Here is a 22237-nt window from a genome sequence, read left to right on the forward strand (position 1 = left end):
ATGCTAGTGAGTAGAATTGGCTGGCCCTGCAGAGCGCACCAGCAGCAAAGAGTGGCCACTGATTGGCTTTGTTCTCTTTGCTGTTGCAGGGAGGGAGACAGTGGCTCTGGGATCTTGGCCCAGCCCCGCAGTGCAACCTGAAGGTTCTAGTGTGCTCCAGGCTGCCTCCACCTTGGGCTTCCCTCGGGCTAATACGTAGCATGAGTTATGACAAATGTTGGGATTACTGTGGTGTTCAACTCTGGTGGTCTTTTTGGTAGATAATTGCCATTTCCAGAGCGCGCACACGGTTTGCAGTAGAATAAACCAGTTGTGCAGCGTGACTCTTATCTCCTGGGTCTGCTGAATAACTCATTTGCAAACAGTCATTTTCCTCAAATACTCCACTGAAAGAGCCAAGGGCCTGTTCTTGAGGAGTACTTAACACTCACCTTTCTTGATGGGTTAGGCCTTAGCTTCCACTGCTTCGTTCACTACTTAATTCAGTGGACACTTTAAAAATGTCTAGCATCCATGGCATGTTGTTCACCCCATTCATCTTCAGGTAAACTCTCAGGGCCCCAGACCCCCTCATTTGAATTATACCTGCATAAGTATCAGTAGGAGATTCCTGGGAGCTTCAGTTAGTTGAATGTCTTAGGGATTCTTCCTTCAAGTTGGCAGGGTGCCTTGGCACCTCATGAAAGAAGGCAGGGCATCAGCATCCAGATTTAGCATTCGAGGACCCTTCCAGATCTTGGGATCTACGTGAGGCCAGAATCTCCTGTGTCTGTGCCCTGACTCTGGTTTTCCCTGCTCTTCTGCTGATAGGGGCATTCCTGCCAGTAGTTACCCCTGGAATGCACCCCCTAACGGGAGATGTCCAGAGGACAGGGGTGTGGTGAGTATAAAAGGCATTAATGATTCTCTGCAGCTGAGGTACTAGAGTGAAGAGTGATTGACAGATACTTGCATTCTGGTATTTGAGTTTGGGCGGTGCTTAAAGCCCGTGAGTGAAGGCAGCTGCTGCCTGTGTGTACCAGGTGTCAACCTAATGTGGGGATGGCCAAGAGATGAACCCCTAGAAGCCAGGTTTCTAATGGAAATGGCACACTTACAGATTTTACATCTATAGTGCTTCTCCCCACAGCTCTCCATAAACATTAAGGAAAGGGTTTTCCGAAGCACTCCGCCTTCACCTAACTCTGCTCCCTCCACTAACAGGGTTTGCCAGTATACCTCTGCCAGCAAACCCTTGGAAGTGTAGATGAGGCCCTGGTGGCTCAGCCCCTGAGCAGTAGGGCTGTTTGTTTCTGGGTGGGAAATGGGCGTAGGAAAGATCAGTGACTTGCCCCTTGCACAGCAAATCACTGGCGAATGGAAGAATAGAACACAGAGCAGCAGATAAGGATGATCCCTAAGAACTAGATTAAACACCATTTCTCTAAGGGCTTGATCCAAACCCAGCTGGAGTCAAGGGAAAGACTCCCATTGAGTTCAGAGGGGTTTGGATCAGGCTCAGACTGTACAGGATTATAATTTAGTTGCAAACATATAACACACATTGAGTAGCTCCTATGCAAATGTCTGGCATTGGAAAACATTTAAAGGTCCGAAGTCTGGGGCACCCAACACGAGCTGCAGGGAATGACAATCTTTTCCTGTTTCATGGAGTTCTGTAATCTGTTTTCAAGGCATTTGTGTCCATGTGATTTGGCAGAAGAGCTAACTAATATGGCTGCTTTTTCTAGACTAAAACTTAAGTTACTACACAGCTGTTGTGGAAAACTCTAAATATAACGTTGGACTTGCTCCAACTTTTCATCCTGCGAGGTCTCTACTGGTACAATAAACCCCATGAAAATATCTGTTGGTGTCTTTCAGTTCAGGGTACCTGACCAAGCCAACAGAGCCAAATGGGTGGGGCAGGAGCTACTGGTTAAACCTTCCCAGGTGCTTAAAGTGATCCTGAATGAAGACTTGAATACGTCTGATTTGGCTGACTGTACTTTTCCTTGAAGGCTATGGAACATGAGATGTACTCTGTACGGGAAATTGTGCATCACGTTAAAAAGCTGAGGAATGACTGCCCTGCTTTCTCACCTTACGACGATGTTGTTGTGTGTAAACCAAACCATCCATAGAGTAATGTGTGCATCATCCTTGTCAGAACGACACATGCGAAGGCTTTCAAAGCCGGCAGAGATTTAGCTGGCTTTAGTGGCATTATCTGAACAATGTAAACGATGTCCTGCTGCTGTCATAAAACAATAGTCCGTGCTGAAGCACAAAGTGTCCCATTGCCGCTACGTTGCTGTTCAGATTAGTAGAATTCTGGGAAGTTCCTTTTTCCATGGCAAATGTAATGGAATAGCCAGCTGGGTTCTCCACTTTTTAAAATCAGGACTAATGACTTTGAAGTCAAAATCCCAAGGGGCCAGTTCGGGATAGCCAGACTTCAGCATGATCCAGCCACAGCCCCTTCTCAGCCCAATGCCCCTCCATTGAAGGGTTGCAGGGGCAGTGGTGAAGAAGCTGCCCATAGTGGTTCTGCACCAGACAGGGGGAAATCCTCAACAGGGGAGAGGTAACCAGCTTCCATCACCTCTGCATCACCAGAGCTGCCCAATGGTAACAAAGCAAGGCAGAGAATCTGTCTCACCAGGTGCGTTATAATGGGGGCTCATCTGATCACAGCTAAGATTGCAGCTCGGTTGAGTGTGGTCACAACATTACTACTCGGAGTGGAATCCTGCAGTACCTAGTTGTCTGACTGTGTATGTCACCTCTTAACTCTTTTCTCCTATGGCTACAGGAATGTCAGAAACTTGGGGCACAGGACTTCAGTTTCATCTTCTGCAATTTGCTAATCTGCCAGTCACTGGCACAGAAGAACTGCCTACTTGATCTGGAGGCATTGTAGATAGCTAACCTCACAGTAAGGTTGGGTAGATTAGACACAAGGAAGACATCTGAGGATTGGGAAGGAAATTGATCCAGAATGACATGTGATTGAGAATCTACTCTCTCCTTTCATTCCTGCCCTCAACCACCTTGACTAAAAGGGGTCCCAGTGAGAGATTATTCTCCTCTCCTCTGAGAGTGGCTGGTATTCCTATAACTTTCACCTGCGTATGTTGGTGCTCTGCATCTTGCTTACAAATATTTCTGTTTGGGATTTTCAGAATGACGAGCTTCGAAACCTGTCCCTTTCCGGTCATGTGGGCTTTGACAGTCTTCCAGATCAGCTGGTCAACAAATCAACCTCTCAAGGGTTCTGCTTCAACATTCTTTGTGTTGGTAAGTGATGCTGCACTGCAGAGCAAATAGTTTTTTCACATCAAGGCATCACGTGACAAGAAAATTATTAATTTAAACAAAGGGGGAGGTGTGTGTCTGTGAACATGAGAGAGAGAGAGAGAGAGAGAGAGAGTAAATAAAAACAACAAACCCTTCCATTCAGTAATGTGGATAAGATATAAACCAATAGGGTGAGCATTATAAAAGGGAACCAGAGAGGATTGATTTAAATCACTAAGTGGAAAGCCTTGATTTTAATCAACTTTTCCATTTGTACTTCAGTTATTTTCTAAAGAAAGGTGCATTCTCGTTGGTTGACATAATCATTAAAACAAGCTGATTGCTACATCTTTTCCTTACCTAGGAGGGTATGCCGTCACCATATACATCTATTTCAGTGATATATAGCTTCAATATTTACTAATTGTTTCTTGTACATTTTAGTATGTTAGAAAATGGTGAATGCTATATATTGCTTATTTACTAGATAATTAACTTTTTGCTCATGATTTGTGTCAAGGTGTATTAAGATGATGACTGGAATTTAATTAAAACAAGAGGTTTCTCATATGTCTGTGTTTTGGAGCAGGGTGGGAATGGGCCTGATTCTGTGTTATATTAAGGCCCTATTACATCGCTCTGACAATGCCAGGGGGCCTTAAGGTGCAGGTGAATGAGAATCAGGCCTGTCACCTTGTTTATATTGTATTTAATCTGGGCACTGCAGGTGTGACATCTGTTCACTTGCCTTAGTTTCTTTTTCTCCCAGTTATTCAGAGCTGAAATCCCAACAACCTGGCCGCCGCCTCCTCTCCTCATGATCAGTAGTTTCAAGCTACACCAAATAAAACAATTACATGGCTCAAACTTAGGGAACCATGTGTCAAAATAGTTTTAACCTCTTGGTTGTCTTCAAGATATCATCTAAAGTTGCTCAAACATTGAATGCAAAACACTCAGCTTGGCAGAACGTTCCATAAACTATCTATTTTCATTACTCATGTGTTGAAGCAAAATGTTTTCTCTTTTCTGATTAAAGACTTAAGGTTTATTTTCTAAAGTGCTTTGACTGGGGTTTTCATGTCATGTTTAGAATATTGTCCACAGTAGTTTCAGCTATCTGAATCCATATCTGGCTAGCCAGACTAGAATGCACTCGCAGCATTAGGTGTTCAGGAGCTAGACAGGAGAATGAGCATGGAGAAATATGACCAGAGCAAACTACCATTGCATGAGTCCCTTAGCAGCAGGAAGCTGTTTTAAATTCAGCAGGAAGCTTCCCGATTAGCAGGCACTTGGATGATCAAAATGGAATAGATTAGTTGTTTTTTCTTCCTCGTGTGGTAAACATTCCTAGCCTAGCATGAGCAATTTGTCTTCATTAATTCAGCAGTTTGCTCCACGTTTTTTCTTTTTCAAAATGTGCCGGTCAACTTTTGTTAAGCTCCAATTAGAAATTTCACACACACGCTGCTGCTATTGTCCAAAGGAAGGAGGAAAAAAAATTGGCATCTCTTCGAGGGAAAGCACACAATTGGCTCCTGCATGGTGACGTAACGCTTCTAAATGTAGCGTGACTTGAGCCACAGAGAACAGTATGCAATGATTATGTTTGCTTTAGCAGCTTGCCATGAAACACCGCTCTAGTGATTTATAGGAGAACTGCTAAATAATAGTAATTCCATGCACAGAGCATTCCTCAGGGGGACCACATTCTGTGGCTATGATATAGATACGTATTTTTAAAAGCCATATTGCTTTGAGTTTTGCGAGCTGGGATTCCAAGTTGCTCTTGGTTTTGGAGAAAGTACTGTTTTCCAGCCGTAACCGTTAGAGAGACTGGCAGCTAAAACCAGGCAGGGAGTGAAGCAAAAGGGAAAGCCAGATGACTATGAGAAAGACATGCTTTTCAGGCTCCCTGTATATCTTGCAACTTTCCAGGATCGAGCCGCCTTGAAAATCCGCACATCCCAGCATTTCTAGCCTTGATGGTTACTGGCGCCTTAAAATGATCATTGATCCCTCAGGCTAGGAGTGGGCTTTTGGACACTGGTCCTCATTTAAATATTGCAAGTTTTACGCCTAAAACCAGTGTTTCATTCCCTGCCTGTATATTTTTGCAATTACCAAGACTTATTCATATGGCCTGTGCGTCAATGCACGAAAAGCAGGCGATGTGGTATTATTCCAATGAGAAAACAATAAAGAATAGGTGTACAGATCTTAGGCTCCCTTGGTGGAAGGATCGTGGCTAGGAGCAAATGGTTCCGCTAGAAAGCTGAGCGTGCCCAGAACAGCCTTCTGAGGGATGGAATGGAACCCAAGGTGTACAAGTCTGGGTTCAGCGAGGTGGTGTGATTCCTACCAGGAGCAGCTCTGCAATTTGGGACCCTTCTTTAGCGCATAGTGAGGAGACGAGGCTCAGCCGCTTTGAGAACGGGCTCTCAAGTATTGCGTTGGGCAGGCTCCTGGAATGCGGGCTGTCCAGTGCTAGCGCTGAATGGGCAGAGACCCTGGGTATGTCTAGCCTGCAATGGCTGGGTGCGATTGCCACCAGAGCCAGCACACCCAAGCTAGCTTTAATCTAGCTCGCTCGGCTCCCAGACCTGTGAAGCTATGGCATGCTTCAGTGCAGGCTGTACAAACCCGTCGGGTCTCTGGGTAATTGCGCATGGGGTTAGCGCCCACATGGCGCTGGCATCACTGCTCCAGTACCCAAGCTGGCCAGATGAAATCTGGTTCAGGTATGTCAGCTGTAGCTGCAGTCACAGTCAGTGATTGTAGTCTGGACGTACCCCGTGACATAGTTTGAGTGTCGGTTCAACACACCCTGTTCTCATGGAACCCAATCTTTCTTTCCATAGTCCATGCCGAACAGAGACAATGATCTTTTTTTATTTAAAGGGGACACTGTATTACTAAATGTGAAAGGAATGGACCATGGCAAATAAACAGGTCCTTAACTTAAAAATAGGCTGATCATCTTCGGTTATTAAATGAAAACAGCCATCACAGACATGTTACTCTTTGCTGCTGGCGTCTCTTGCAAGGAGGTCTCACGTTACCACGGTTGTTTTTGCGAAGACACCATTCCTCTATACCGCCTTCCATCAAGGTATCTTAGTGGTGACCTGAAAACAAATTGGGCCCATATATTCCCCTTTTTGCTTCTTTAATATATTAAAAATGAATGGTCTTGTTTTTAACAATTTTTCTCCCTTTCCTGCTTGTGTTTGTACAGTAGAAATTCAGGTCTAGCCTGCCCTGGAATGCTCTGTGATAACCAGTGCAACGATGAGGTCACAAGAGTGAAAGCTGAGCATTTGAGAGAAGAGATTGGTAGTCAGACTCTTTAAGTTCTTGGTTTCTGTGGTTTGTTTTTAGTTTAGTTTTGTCAATAACTACTTCCTGTTAACTTCCATGACTAACATTTTGGTTAAAGTATCAGAGGGGTAGTCGTGTTAGTCTGGATCTGTAAAAAGCGACAGAGTCCTGTGGCACCTTCTAGACTAACAGAAGTATTGGAGCATGAGCTTTCCACCACATGTGTCTGACGAAGTGGGTATTCAGCCACGAAAGCTTATGCTCTAATACTTCTGTTAGTTTATAAGGTGCCACAGGACTCGGTCGCTTTGGTTAAAGGAATTATTTAAGAGAAGGGAGTGCTGATTCTTTACCAGTGTGTTAGTGCTCACAATGAAGCCCTCCAGCAAAACTAGAGAAGACCAAGTTTTGCTATTCTTGTCACCTTTAAGCAAGTAGAAAAACAGTTTCAAGAACAAAAAATCAAACCAAAAAACCCAATCTTCCCATCCTTCTGTACACATCAGGCTCGGAAGAATTAGATTTTTATTGGTGAATGTCAATTTCACCGTACACACACACAAACCAGCGAAAAAATATTTCCATCGATGACGATTGAAATTTACAGGTAGGCGAAGTAAGAAAAATGCTGCTTCAGAACTTAAGAGTTTGATTTAAGGTTATTTAATTTGTATATTTTGACATGCAGTGTAGGCAATTTGTGTGTTTAGTGGTTGAACAACTCTGATTTTTTTGAATCTTAACCTCTGCTGTCATTAAATAATTGTTATCCACTCCCCTCCGGTAACTTTGCAGAACTGTGAAAATTAAAATAGATGAAAAATGAAAATGATGCTTAAATAAACATCTGTCTTACTCATCAAAATTATAAATAAAAAAAAATTGAATTCTGCCAGGCCTAACCATAAATTAGCTAAAACTGTACAAACCCAATTTTTAATATTTATATTCATTTGCCTTTTAAGTTACCTTTACGAAGTAATTTGCTTTTCTATGTATCTATATGTTGGCTTCCTCATGAAGGCCTCAATCTTGCAGTTTAGATCTACATCTAGACTCTGAACCTACACAGAGCCCCATGGACTTCAAGCAACATATAATTACTGATTTCCGTGGGGATCTACATGGATTGGGGGTTTGCCTGCTTTGATTTGATTGCCACAACAGGACTTAGACCAGTGATGTACATCTCCGTCCATGGGACGCACATATCATATTAAGAGTGTGTGAGAAGTGTCTGGGGAAAGAATTAACTTCTTCATGAGTCTGGAGAGAGGATATTATGTAGCCAATCAGTCTAGTGTAAAAATAATCAGCAGTTGCAGAAGAAAACACAAAAGAAAAGCGTACTTAGGAATGTAGGATTTGCCATATTTACATCATGGGTCTAGCAAGTCTTATAACCTGCTTCCAGCAATGGCTGATTCCTGCTCCCTCAGCGGAAGGTGACCCTTGCTTTCCCCCACCTAGAAAACCCACCTGGTCCGTTGACCGATATGCTGCACATTTCAGCATCCTACCCAGCCCACCACACTTCCAATCTCTTCTCTAAGTACACCTAGTCCAGGAGGCCTATAAAGCCTAATTCACCCTCTCCACTGCTCAAGAGGGGTGTTAACAAAATTGTTGTCAGGAAAGTATATTAGCCCTTTGCCCCTCCCAAAAGTAATGAAACATCATTGTGTTCCATGCTGTTGGCTGGTTACCTAAGTATTTGTGGTATCCTATCCTTTGTACATTGTCTATAACTGTAAACGTAACCCAGTGGTGGGTGGGTCTGTGGGTGTGTGTGAGAGGTGCTCCCCTCTGGGCCCGATCCATACAGAATGGGGGTTGATTACAGGTCTCAGCCACAGAGCCTGGCTCAAGTGGTAGAAATTCATGCGTGTAGCTCTAGAGCTACCTGGTGTCTGCCAAACTGGCAGCCATTACATAGTGGATTGGGGCGCTGGCTTGGGCCGAGCTTCCTTTCATCAGAAGATGTAGGTAGTCCAATGATGAGCGTATCTTACAGATCCCCCCCCCACTGCCTGATCTGCAGGAGAAATGAGTCTGTTACAACCCCAGCAAAGGCTCAAGCTGTTGCAGCCCATGCTTTTAGCTCTGAAAGTCCCCAGTTCAATCCCCGGTGGCTGACCAAGATGGCAGCCATCTTTATAAGGCATCTAGGCCTGAAGAGCTTATCTCCCTGTCTGAGAACCATCTGCTGTGTTTTTGGTGCTACAGAAGTAACAATGTCTGTCTGTCTCTGCCTGCCTGTCTGTGCTCTAAAGAGAGCTTTGGACAGAATGGTAGGGGGCAGAGTGATCTCTAGCTCCTATTACATTCTCTGTCTGCTCAGGTGAAACTGGCATTGGCAAGTCAACCTTAATGGACACTCTGTTTAACACCAAGTTTGAAAGTGACCCAGCCACCCACAATGAGCCCGGTGTGAGGTTGAAAGCAAGAAGCTATGAACTCCAGGAGAGCAACGTCCGTCTGAAGCTGACCATTGTTGACACAGTTGGATTTGGAGATCAGATTAATAAAGATGACAGGTAAGTTGCTTTTACATAGGAAGCGGGGCTCGCACTGATTCATCCTCAGGCCGGAAGGGCTTGAACATACAGGAATGGTATTTAGTATCCCATGCCCTTGAGGACTGCAGCGTCAAACCTGGTGCTGTCATTGGGTTAGTGGCACGCTGATTAAGGAAACGGCATAGTCCAGCAGTTAGAATGCTGGACTGGGACTCAGGAGACCCGAGTTCTGTTCCTTGACCTTGCGTGAGTCCCTTCAGCTATCTGTGGGTATGTTTATGTATCAGACAAACCTGCAGCTAGCCCGCCAGCCAACTCAGGCTCAGGTGCGGGGCTGTTTAATTGCTTTGTAGACTTCCGTGCTCAGGCTGGAGCCTGGGCTCTGGGACCCTGTGAGGTGGGAGCGATGAAACAGCCCCGTGAGCTTGAGTCGACTGGCACAGGCCAGCCCTGGGTGTCTGGTTGCTGTTTAGACATACACCCTAAGCCTCTATCTCCTCCCATCCTTCATCAGTCTTGTCTATTTAGAATGTAAGCTCTTCAGGGCGGAGACTGTATCTTCTTATGTGCATGTGTAGTGCCAAGTGTAATGAAGCCCTGATTGTGATTGGGGGGGCCTCTAGTCACTGCTGTAATAGGAATAACAATGCACTGGATTGTGGAGGTTTACTGTGCCAAGCAAAAGTCAAGTTGCTTCTGAAAACTGTTGGTTTCACAGATGAGCGTATTCAGTTGTGCAGTTTAGTGTAAATGAATTTGATCTAATTGTACAGAATTTTAATTGGTATTAAATAATATTATTTAATCAGATAATGCTTTGCATGCTGAAAGCACTGTGTAGTCATCAACTAGGGAGTCCACGCCACAGCTGTGTAAAGCGGGTAGATACTATCATTCTTTGATGGATGGGAACCTGATATGGTGAGAGAAGTGACTTGTTAAATGGTCATTCAGGTCAGTGACAAAGTTGGGACTAGAATTTAGGTATTCCTGACTCGATGTTCTTCCTCCAGACCTCAGCAAGAGAGAACTCGACGATTACATGGTTCTTAAGGTGATGTTGGGATGTGGATGGGTTTTAGTCTGGATGCAGATTTTCCCATTTCAAGACTAGAAATAAACATTCTGCATGTACGTTCCAACATACTATGTAGGATGCCCAACTGCGCTGTCCGAATAGACATTCTTACACTTAAAAACACATCTGCCTTCCCTGGGATCTCCTAATCCCAGTCAGTATCTTAAGATTGTTGGGCTTGCCTTAATATGTCTATCCCTTGATGGAAAACTTCTCGAGATTCATGGCATTGGTTGGTTATTTCTGGTTTTGGAAAGCCATTGCCGTTTTTAAAAGCATCCCCATTGCCTATGATTGCACCCAAATGCTGTGTGTGTTGTGTACTATCCAAGCTTCGCTTCTCCTGCTCTGCAGCAGTTTTTAACTAATGCCCCGTGTGCCTTCCTGCAAAGGAGAAATGAGAAGTGAAGTGTGTGTTGAATGTAGGGCAGCTCTGTGCTTTGAGCGATGCCATATGCTTGAAGGAAGGCAAGTCAGAGAAGGAGCAGGTGTTCAGCATGGGAACACGGCAGCTTGTTACTGCTGGGTCACTTTGCATTTGATTCATTCAACAGACAGCAAGAGCAGGCAGTATTGTTACTGGAGTCCCTCAGACTTCACTCTCCAGAGCTCCTTTTGAGAGGCAGCCACGGTGTGACAGGCATAGGAAAGCCGTTGTTCTAACTCTGCCGCAGCACAATCCGAGACTTGTCACCCGTGACTACAGCAACGGGGGCTACCAGATTAGGGCCTTCCAGACCATTCCGGTGACCCTTTTGTACAGCGTCTTCTCTAATTTCAGAGCACGACAGGTTTCAAGCAGACAGTCACAGCCAATTTTACAATATGCTATTGTCTGAAGCCTCCTTGGATCCTCTGGGTCAGATCAGACAGTGTTACCCAGAGGTTGGAGACTGGAGGAAGGACTGTGTTCTGAGCATTCAGAGTGAGATGTTTGACAGCTGTTTTGTAGACACGTGGCTAACAGTGCTGATCAAGTGCGCCCTGCTCACGTGGTGGTTAGATCACCTGGGCCATATTCTGCACCAATCTCCGCTCCAAGAGGTAAACCAGGGAGGAATGTGGTATATTGCACATCCAATCATGCACTGCTGCATACTGCCTTCAAACAACTGCCCTGCAATCTGGAGCCAGACGTGGTTCCCTGCTCTGGATTCAGATACAAGCTGCATTTCTGGCTACCTGCGCAGGGAATGTTTTCAGTTCCTCTGCCTGTGACACCTAATGGGCTCAGCTGTTATCACCATGAGGCTGCTGTGAGACCTGCAGTGTCAGGAACATCTCTTGGCTTTGTGCACCTGTCGCTTCTTTGAGTGTGTGTTCTTGTGCCTGAGACTGCAGAGAGATGAGATGGCAGGAAAGCAGCAGAATTTCAATGTTACTCCACTTACCAGAACCAACACCCACTCCTTGCATTGCTCTCTGGTCCCAAGGCAGGTTAAACAGCAAAACATTAACAAGGTACAAGGGTCTGCTCCATTTAATCTGGGCAGTGTCTTCTGAATGGCTGACTCTAATTTCAGTGTTGAAGGAGCTCTAAAATGTGAATGTAAAGCACGGATTTTGAAGCAGTATTTCCTGTGAATGTAAGTGTGTTCAGATAGGGGACCTGCTAATAGGCCATAGCTTTTAAAGCCCGAGAGGGAGCCAACCAGGGAAGGGGGAGCATGTGAAAGTAGGCGGAGCCATTATTTTTGCTTGGTCTGGCAAATGAAGCCCAGAAGATCAGTGAGTGTAAACTGGCCTCATTCTGGTGCAGTCGCTGATTTACAGCAGCTAAGGATTCACTCCATGTGTCCAGTTGGCTGAGTGAGTGCACATTAGCTGCAGGAAAGATTGTTTAATTGACTTCATTGAAAGTTTTCTAACCAGGGGATAAGAATTTAGACAACTGCTCTCTTAGCATGCACTGTTTGGGGGAGGAGGAATCCAATGAATGCTTGCTATTCAAGGGCCTGATCCTGCAATATGTCGTGGGTTGCCAACTTTTGTCATCTTTATTGGGAACTAGGGGTGCTCAGAACCTCAAAGGATTAGTCCCTAACCCAGGGGTAGGCAACCTATGGCATGGGTGCCGAACGTGGCACACGAGCTGATTTTCAGTGGCACTCATGCTGCCTGGGTCCTGGCCACCAGTCCGGGGGGCTCTGCATTTTAATTTAATTTTCAAATAAAGCTTCTTAAACATTTTACAATCTTTATTTACTTTACACACAACAATAGTTTGGTTATATATTATAGACTTATAGAAAGAGACCTAAAACGTTAAAAATGTATTACTGGCACGCGAAACTTTAAATTAGAGTGAATAAATGAGGACTCGGCACAGCACTTCTGAAAGGTTGCCAACCCCTGCCCTAACTTATCGAGCTCAGCTTTATGCCGGTGGTGGCTAGCCTTCAGCAACAAGCAGTTTGAACAGCACTAACTACAAAGCTGGGACCATGATACCCTTCTCTGAAAGCGCAGTCAGTTAACGAATCAGATCGCATTGCACCTTGACGGCATCTCCAGTAAAGCTGTCAACAAAAAAATTATTAGCTTTGCTCTGAGATCTAAGCTCCTGAGAAGCGGTCATCCCAGGTAAGTCTCACTTCCCTCTACAATACCACCCTGGAGTTTGGAACAGCTGGTATTTTTTTGCATCACACATATCTGGTCTCTCTCAATGATGCAGAGAAGCAAAGGGTTTGTGCTGTAGTGTGTGTTGAGGAAATGTGTTCTTCTCTGGAGTGAATGAGTGTGTGGCCTCAGTGATTTGAAAGCCCAGGCTCTCTTCCATCCATCATAGCTGAGCTCTTGTTTGATGCGTTTTCTTGTGGTCCAAGGTAAAACACATGGTCATTCAGAAAAGTGTATGAGCTGGGGATGGAGTTGGCTCCAGTAGAAAATCTTGTGGTGACCATGAGGGTGGTTGACGGCAGTGTCTTAAAATGAGACACCCCCCCCCCCCCCCCCCCCCGAAAAAGCAACGAGATTTCATGTGTGTCTGCCAGCTAGACTGTAACTTACCAATAGCAAATGCCCTCATCTGAAAAGAACTGTTCCTTCCAAATTTTCAGCTACAAGCCCATAGTCGAATATATCGACACTCAGTTTGAAGCTTATCTGCAGGAGGAGCTGAAGATCAAGCGTTCCCTGTTTAATTACCATGACACAAGGATTCACGCCTGCCTATATTTCATCGCACCTACGGGACACTCACTGAAGTCTCTAGACCTGGTCACCATGAAGAAGCTTGACAGTAAGGTATGCACTGCCCATGTCATGCCCCTGTGATGCTCTCCTGCTACCACTTAATGGGGTGACCTTGCCAAGGATCTAACAAAAGGTGTATGGAAAATACCCATTCTCCCTAGCAGCTGGGAATGGATCAGAGTGCAGAGAAGGCTTAAAAGAGCTTGTCAGATCTCTAGACAGCAAGAGCAGGTTAGCACTAAAGGCTCTCACCATAAAATGGTGCAAGAAATTTGGGCAAAAATCTGTATTCTTTTTCATCCAAACTGGTCCATCATGTCCAGTTAGAATGATAACATCACCACACCAGCAGCAATCCTGAAACAGGCTGCTGCAAATGAAACTATAGTGTCTACTCTCAAGGATGACCCTCCTTTCATATTGATAGAGCCACATTTTTGGCATAGGGGGGTCAAAACTCCCCTGTGCTTTGCTGCAAATGCCCCCCTCAAAGCCAAACATTATTTGATATAGTTGATCAGCAATTCTGCACTGCAGGCTAAACAATCCTTACTGATGATACAGCCAGTGGATCTAGCAGCAGGTGGGGGGCTGATTTAGCTCACAGATGGGTAAAGAGAAGCTCATGTTCAAATGTTTCATGTTCAAGAGCATCTTTTAGTATTGAAAAGTTAGATGAAAACCCAAGCCCACTTGAAAGGAAGCCAGTATTCCTAAATACTGAAGTGCCCTCTTCCCACCAGCACTGTGGCATGGTCAGCTGCTTGCATTCTGGCTTGAAATATGTGCAGGACAGTAAAGCAGGCAGCTGGAGCTCTTCATTTCATATGCGTAAAATGTTCCACATCTATTGAGTGACTCTGGTGCCCGAGAGCCATGAAGAATTCGTAACAGGTTGCTTGATGACGTGGGTAAAGCTTGGAGTCTGCTTGTTCTGTAGCTGCAGAGATTTGCTGAGAATTTGCCTGTAATTGGCACTAGTCTTAACTTTTCCCTGCACAGGGATTAGTTTCTGTTACAGGGCCATCCTCAGAAAGGAATTAGTTTATGTAATTTAAGAGGATTTTCAAGCACTGTAGTTAAAATGTCTCCATATAGGTCAATATTAATGTCTTCCTTACTGTAGCAACATTTTATATTGCCTCAGGGCAGAACAACTGAAGGAAGGCTCCTAATCAGCCTTAGATCACACCTGGCAGTATGGTTTTTTCAGAGCTGGTTTAAAAGGCACTGTGTAGCAAGAGATACATTAACCTATGGCTGTGGTGAGCTGGACTGGCCAGACCCTTGTGGGATTGTAAGCAAGTTACAACAGCCAGCAATCTAGGGTGAGAGAATGACCAAGAAAGGATATACAGATGATCTTCATTTGTCACAGCAGAGCTGTGGCCTGCATCAAGCTCCCTGATCCCTATCGCCCTGTGGTCCTCAGCCAGTGTAAATCAGTGTAGATTCATCTGAGGATCTGGCTCTGTGTCCGGTTTGTCCCTGTATTTACTTGAAGTTTGCCAGACTTGGTGCCACTCCCCTAGGCAGTATATAGGGGCTGCAAGCTTCTTTTATGGGGGAGAGGGACAAGGCTGCTCATTTCAGGCCAGTGCAATAAAGGGAGAATTCATCTCTGTCCAATTCCTACACCTTGTTCATCTGATCTGAACGTTTCCTTTTAATACTAGGCTGTAGAGGTGCTCAAGGATCAATCTCTAGGCTGGTTCCTGATGGTTAACCCCAGAGTAGTTAAGCCTGCTACAGGTCTGAAGAGGATGAGTGCCTAGATGGTAATTTCCTTTGGAACTGTTTGGCTAGTCTGTGAGACAGCGTTTCCTCTCCGCCCTATTTAAAAAAGTAAACTTCTGCTACAGAAGAGGAAATAAGTGTTGCCAAATTGCTTCTGACTTTGAATGGAGCTCTTCTCTACACATGAAAAGTGATTGGCGCAATCCTGTCTCAGCCAATGTTGCTTGCTTCAACTCCGCCCCCAAAATAAAAATGAATTGGATGGACCGGCAAGTCCTGTTCTAGTAGAAAGTTTGTATTGCATCACTGCTTTTATGTGCCATGGTCTTTGTCCTCTTCTGGTTGAATATATTGAGGGAGGTGTCCTTTATGAGGCCATTCGCTCTCTTTGCCTTGCAGGTTAACATTATCCCTATAATAGCCAAAGCTGATACAATTGCAAAAAATGAGTTGCATAAATTCAAGAGTAAAATCATGAGCGAGCTGGTCAGCAATGGTGTCCAGATCTATCAGTTCCCAACAGATGAAGAGACAGTGGCTGAGATAAATGCTACAATGAGTGTAAGTATTGTTTTTTCCTGAACCCATCCATCTCTACCCCCAGGGAGGGGGAATGCTGCATCCTTTTGCTTTTCCCATTGAAACTCAAATATGGGCCAATAAATAGTTTGATGGAAGCCCCTCTGCACTCTGGTCTGCAGGACTTAATGAAACGGGTTGGGATTGGGCGCTGATATTTATTTTTAAAAATCTTGAAAATATTTCTTCTCTGCTGATCGTGTCCTTTCCCATGTGCCTTTCCCCTTACTAAATATTCATATCCCCGGGGGGCAGAGTGATGTAGTGATCAGGGGGGAGGACTTGGAGTGAGGCCTCCTATTCCCACTTGTTGCTGGGTGATCCACTTCACCGCCTTTGATTCAGTTTCTGGAGGAGGGCTAGAATCAGGCAGGTGGTACTCTGGTCCCGTGTAGAGCCAGTTCTGGGTGGTGCGGTGGTTAAAGTGGTGGGGACTGACCTATGCAAACACGAGCTACACCAGTGGTAGCGATAAGAGAGATTTAGGGAAATAAAGCTAGCATAGCCAGGCCTTTATGCAAGAGTTATGCAGGGAGATGAATTGTTCCCTGGGAGGCTTGTTTGCAAAAGCAAAGCAAAGGAGGGATCTAAGCCCTTTGCCTCTAACTGTATTACAGTAGCGCATAGAGGCCCCCAACCAAGATCAGGGCCCCATCGTGCTAGAACTGTACATACACGTAGTATCCATCTATCCAGGCCAGAGCTTCCGGCTGTCTGAGGGTAGGGACGCCCAGAGCCATGGAGTTGCATCCCTGCCTATCTGTGTTCCAGGATTCCAAGCAACCAGTCAGGCCAGGGCTTCACCTGGGGAAGAGCAGCAGAGGAGTGTTGAACCTTTGATGAGAGCAAAGAATAACTGGGTTCAAAAAACAATCCCTTGATGGATCTATTCTCCATAAATTCATCTAGTTGTTTTTTGAACCCAGTTTCTTGGGAATGTCTCTGGTGCCCGCTGCTGAATTAACGGTGCCTCAAAAACATTAAGGACCATGTTGTGTCTAGCTGCCTTCCCAGAGCCACAAGCTGAACCTGGGCAGTGCCTTAAACAGGAGGCTGCCCTTGCTGTCCATGATGCCAGCACTAAACTGTAAGTTGTACTCTGTGGTGCTATCCCCGAGCTCTGGTCATGCAGTTGCATAGCGAAGTGACTGAGGCTATGTCTGCTCTGCAGCTGGGAGCGAGCATCCCAGCACAGGGTAAACCGACACACACTAGCTGTGCTGGAGCTCAGGGGCAGCACGGGCAGCGACTTGGGCTAGCTGGCCAAGTACATACGAGCCTGCAACCCTGGGTCCGTACTCAGGTGGCTAGGCTGAGCGGCTGTCAAGCTAGCGTATGTCTGTCAGTCTGGGCTGGGAAGCACACTTGTGGCTGCAGAGTGGATGTAGCCTGAGAGTTTGGATGCTCCAGGAAAGCAGCAGTGGGTGAGCAGAGTGAAATCCAGCCCCTGTGTCCCTGGGGCAGCAGAACTCTGAGAGGAAAGGGGGCGTGAAATCCCACTGGGTCCATGCATGCCTGCTACAGTGCAGAGCTCAACCCTGCAATCAGCCCACATGGCAGTGAGGAAGGGAGGGAGAGGCAGGGGCCTGGGTGGGCTAGGGGAGGAGCAGCATGTCCTGCTCCTCTAACCTGCACCCCTTTGGGGCTGAGCGGAAAGGCCAGTGGGAGTTTGTTTTAGCGAGGGAGCTGCAGCTGCTTCATGGCCAGGCAGGGAGGATTTTTCCTCCCATCTATCTGCTCCGTTCTTGGCTTGGCTGCCCAGGCACTGGTCTCTGGACTCACCCCTTGGTCCATACCAGCCCTTTCAAAGCACAGGCTATGAAAATACCACCTGGCCAAGCTCTCCCGAGGCTGGCATACAGGCCCAGCTTCCTTTTGGCAGAGGTTTAGTGCATCTCTTCCAGCTGCCGGGACTGTCTGAAATCCCCTTTCAGGGCTTTGATTGGCCGCCTTCATCCTGGTCTCTCTCCTCCCTCCTCTCAGAGAAGCTGGCGGTGGGAAATGGGCAGAGCCTTGCTCCATCTCCGCTCCCTACCTTTTCCCCACTCATACTCAGGCATGATCTCTGGCTCTCTCCTTACTGGCTACCACAACTGCCCATAGCAGGTCCCAAGTGTCCTGCTGCTGCTGCAGATTAACACACACCTACCCAGTAGGAAGCCAGGGATGAGTTGTGAGGAAGGCTGCCTCCGGTGGTGGTGCAGTTTACACACCACCTCTTGCTTAGGGCTGTGTCTGCAGTCACAGCCTTGCTCTTAGCCTGGAAGCTCTAACCGTTACTTCTAGCTACTGCAAATGGCTGAATTAAAAGGCTCTGGCAAACATTTAATTTTTAACTTTTTTTTTTAAATGGCCCCTTCTTTTGAGAATCATAGTTGTTTTTACCGTGTGACATCTGATTTTTTTAACATTCGAATCAGTTTCCATTTTGATTGCCTTGTGCAAAGGACACCGGTACCGAGTTTTATATCTGTGTCTATCGGAGGACCACATGAATGTTAAAGAAAATTCATTACTCCCCATGCAGGATTTCACCTCTGTCCCATCTCAAACAACAGAGGAGTTAAATTTGTTACGAAAATGAATATGTTGGGGATTAAGCTGCAGTGAAGTGCACTGACCTTTAAATATAAAGTCCATGTTGTCATTAAATGCAAGTGCTGTGGTTTACTAGGACTTTTTTGGGGGAGGTGGCTCATTTGCTTTAGATTTTTCCTATCTGAAGGCAGAGCATGCTTCTGATCTAGAGCCTCCATTGATCATGCAAAGACACCAGCCGGATTGCAAAGGCATTTTAGTAACTTTAAATAAAAAAATCACAGCTGCTATAGTAAACAGAGCTTCCTTCAAAACACTCCCTGGCAAAGCAGCACAGGGAATCCCTAATCTCTTTGTCTCTTTGCTTGTGTAGGTTCACCTTCCATTTGCTGTTGTTGGCAGTACTGAAGAAGTGAAGATTGGCAATAAGCTGACCAAGGCCAGGCAGTATCCATGGGGGGTTGTGCAGGGTATGTCCAAAGAAAAACACAAACTCCTTGTTTTATGCCGTCCAGTTTTTTAAAAAAAAATGCTGATCCGTGGAGGCTGCTTGCCAATTTCTGTCCTTGGGCAGTAAGAACTTTGCAGTGGTCAAAAAGGCCATTTGAAAAGCAAAACAAAACAGGGCTTCGTAAGCACTTCTTAAACTTGAGTTTTGTGTCTCGGTCACTTGTGAAAGGCGTGAGTCTACAACCTGACCTGGGAAAGAGCAGGTCAGAATTCAGAGACATTAGCAAGCATTTCAATTGTAACTTATTTTTCTTTTTTAAATGGTCTCTTCTTATGTCCCTGGCATTTCCGTGCCAGCAAACTAACTGAATAACAGGGAATGGTTTGCTTTAATTTCTTTCTCTCTCACACACAGAGTGGGATTTTCAAGGAATGCAGCATTTGCCTTACTCTCCTCTGATGGAAGCCAATGGGAGTTTTCTCATTGATTGAAATGAGATCAGAGTTAAGCAAATGCTGAGTGCTTGTGAAAACTCACCCAGAAATTCTAATAAAATGCCAATAAGGCCAAATTCTCCCCTTGGATGTACTGGTTCCTCTGGAAGTCATTGGAAGCCCAACATCTACCTGTGACTAGAACTTGTCTCTGAGGGCATGTCTACACTGCATGCTGAGCCTGGGTGTATGCGAGCTGGGCGTGTGGATTTGGTGCCTCCACGCCCACACTTGAGTGTCCACACTGCATTGTAAACCTGGGCTTAGAACTGCTGGCCCGAGGTCCCCAAGCTGTGCTACTGTGTCCATGCTGCACTACTCAGACCTGACTCGGATCTGCAGCTTGAGCTGCGTCCACACTGCAGAATACCAGGGCTTGGACCCAAGTCTCAGCAGGAATTGGGTTCTGACCCACTGCCCTAGCAGAGTTCAAGGACTTGAGTCCTGAGTTCTTGCTGATCCAAGGTAGATTCAGGACCAGCACTAGGGGTTTGAGCGCCCTAGGCGCACGGCCATTTCGCCGCCCCGCGCGCTGGTCCCACAGCTCTGCAGTGGTGCCTGCGGACGGTTGGCTGCTCCTACGGCTCTGGTGGAGCTGCCGCAGTCGTGCCTGTGGGAGGTCCACCGCAGCTGCGGGAGCCGCCGACCATCCGCAGGCACGACTGCGGCAGCTCCACCGGAGCCGTGGGAGCAGCCGACCGTCCGCAGGCACCGCTCTGGCAGCTCCACCGGAGCCGCCTGCCGCCCCCTCTGGCAAAATACCACCCCCAATAATGCTGGCGCCCTAGGCGATTGCCTAAAGCCGCCTAAATGCAAGCGCCGGCCCTGGGTATACTGAATTGTGTGTGGACAGAAGCGGGGCTTGGACTCGAACCTGAGTCAGACCCGTGCTTTAGTATGCAGTATAGACATACCCTTAATGTTTGAAAAACCAGCCCAGAATGTATAGACACTAGCAAAGTCTACTCCCTGCAGTTCACCCCAACTGCAGCTCTCCAAGTGGTCGCAATGGTAGATGGCATGAAATGGAGAGGGCCTGGTTATTTTTACCACTGTATAGTCTAATCCTGCCAGCACGGATAGTGCTGATGCCCTGCCCTGCCCTTGGTGCGCGCTCGGGCAGGGGGACGTAGAGGTATCCGACTGGAAAGCAGCATGTGAGTGATCCAGCACAACAAACTGCAAGAGTGTTTGCAAAATAATTCTTCAGCTGTTAGAATATTTTTCTGCAGTTTCCTCCTGTTCCTGTTGATAACACAAGCTGCTCGCCGAGCAACTTGAAACTCACCAGGCGCTCTATCATCCAATACAAACCAGAGCGACATCTCTGAGTGAATTAGGGTTAGGAAAGAAGCTAGCAGCATGTGGAAATCTTGTACTGGTCATGTGTTGGTTTCCCCTCGTTCCCAGGAGACCTAGTGCTTTATTCCCACTGACAGCGAACCCACTTTTCACTGCTGTGACAAGAAAAAGAGACTTGGGCCCCTAATTTCTAACACACTCTGACACATTGGCCTGCTAAACCCAGGGTTGTGAGCTCAATCCTTGAGGGGGCCATTTAGGGAACTGGGCTAAAAATCTGGGGATTGGTCCTGCTTTGAGCAGGGGGTTGGACTAGATAACCTCCTGAGGTCCCTTCCAGCCCTGATATTCTGTGATTCTATGTGGAACTTCAGACACATACACAAGCTGAACCCGTGCACAGTAAATACTAACCATGAAGAAAGAGCAATGGAGAAAATCTGCTGGATGTAACTTTCTTTTTTCTTCCTTGATGGGCCATTTTTCTTTTCGTTTCTTTTGCAGTTGAAAATGAAAACCATTGTGACTTTGTGAAGCTGCGTGAGATGCTGATCCGAGTGAACATGGAGGATTTGAGAGAGCAGACGCACACCCGGCACTATGAATTGTACAGGCGCTGTAAGCTAGAAGAAATGGGATTCAAAGACACTGACCCTGATAGTAAACCATTCAGGTATGAAAGCATAACAAAGCCCATATTCCTCTGTGGGTGTGAGTCATTAGTAAGTGACAGCAGTTGTTTTTCCTTCTCTACCCTCCTACGCTCTCCTTGGGGTTTTTTGTTTTCCCTCATCCAAACAGCCAAACATGTCGCCTTTTCAGCACCCAACTCCTGGCTGGAGTGAGTTAGATCCAAAATTAGACTCTGATTGCGTTACCGCTAAGTCAGCCTGTACCTAAATCTGAGATGTGTGTGTGCTCCGAGTCACCTCGGAGAGAGTGAGTAACCTATTGTGACGGGACAGTGTTCTAATTGTGAAGGGAAACAGTCATATGTTAACCCTTGAGATTGCAAACAGATTATCTGCTGGCACCGATCACTGCAAACAGCATTTCTCTGATCCTTGGCAGCACAAACCCAGATGTGGTCCATAGCTTGAGGTAAAGCTACAGCTTTGTTCTCCTCTCACCCATGCTCGCATAACATCATTGATCTCCATGGCATGTGGGAGAGGAGTCAGACCGCCAATCTGGAAGGTAAAGTTTGCCCCTCTCTCTCTTAGGCCAGACTGACTAGGTGAAGTTCCACCAGCATGAGTGAGAGGGGAGCCAGGCCCCTGCTCTCGAGGCAGCTCAAGTGTGAAGTTTATTTGATTTCCTTTCGAGAGAGCAATGACTTAAGATGGGCTCAGCCCTTCCCTTTCAGGAATCCAAGGAATTTCCATTGCTTCCTGTGTACTTGAGGCCACTTTTGCCCAAGTTATAAGTAGAAAGGAAATGGGGAAAGTACTTAATTGTATACATGGGGTGGATGCTACTTTAAAGTACGCCCACCCCCTTTCCTGCAGTAGTCGTATTTCCAAAATGAGGGAAAGAGTACTGTAGGGATTGCATCCATTATTCCTCCCAAGACAAGCAAGCAAATACGCATTCCCTCGAGTCTGAGTAGTGGTCTACAGTGGGCACGTCCACAGCAATCCTGTTCCTCAGCTGGTTTACATTACTCTGTCAGGAGCAGTAAGCATTCTATTTATCTTAAGCCAAGCTGGCTACGAGACCAGACCGCAGCAAACTGTTT

At 46.2% G+C, this 22237-nt stretch overlaps 1 protein-coding gene across 7 annotated transcripts in view; it reads left to right on the forward strand.

Annotated features, from left to right (window-relative positions):
- SEPTIN11 (septin 11) overlaps positions 1 to 22237 on the forward strand; it is a 70024-nt gene that overhangs the window by 33424 nt on the left and 14363 nt on the right. For all 7 annotated transcript variants that reach the window (XM_032784490.2, XM_075066090.1, XM_032784492.2 and 4 more), the window contains exons 2-7: positions 3165 to 3279; positions 8945 to 9140; positions 13263 to 13449; positions 15535 to 15696; positions 18626 to 18722; positions 21004 to 21172. In XM_032784490.2, coding sequence (XP_032640381.1) covers positions 3165 to 3279; positions 8945 to 9140; positions 13263 to 13449; positions 15535 to 15696; positions 18626 to 18722; positions 21004 to 21172 — 926 coding nt within the window. The remainder of the gene's footprint in view (positions 1 to 3164; positions 3280 to 8944; positions 9141 to 13262; positions 13450 to 15534; positions 15697 to 18625; positions 18723 to 21003; positions 21173 to 22237) is intronic.

This window comes from Chelonoidis abingdonii, chromosome 5, assembly GCF_003597395.2.
Source record: "Chelonoidis abingdonii isolate Lonesome George chromosome 5, CheloAbing_2.0, whole genome shotgun sequence".
Classification (NCBI taxonomy): Eukaryota; Metazoa; Chordata; order Testudines; family Testudinidae; genus Chelonoidis; species Chelonoidis abingdonii.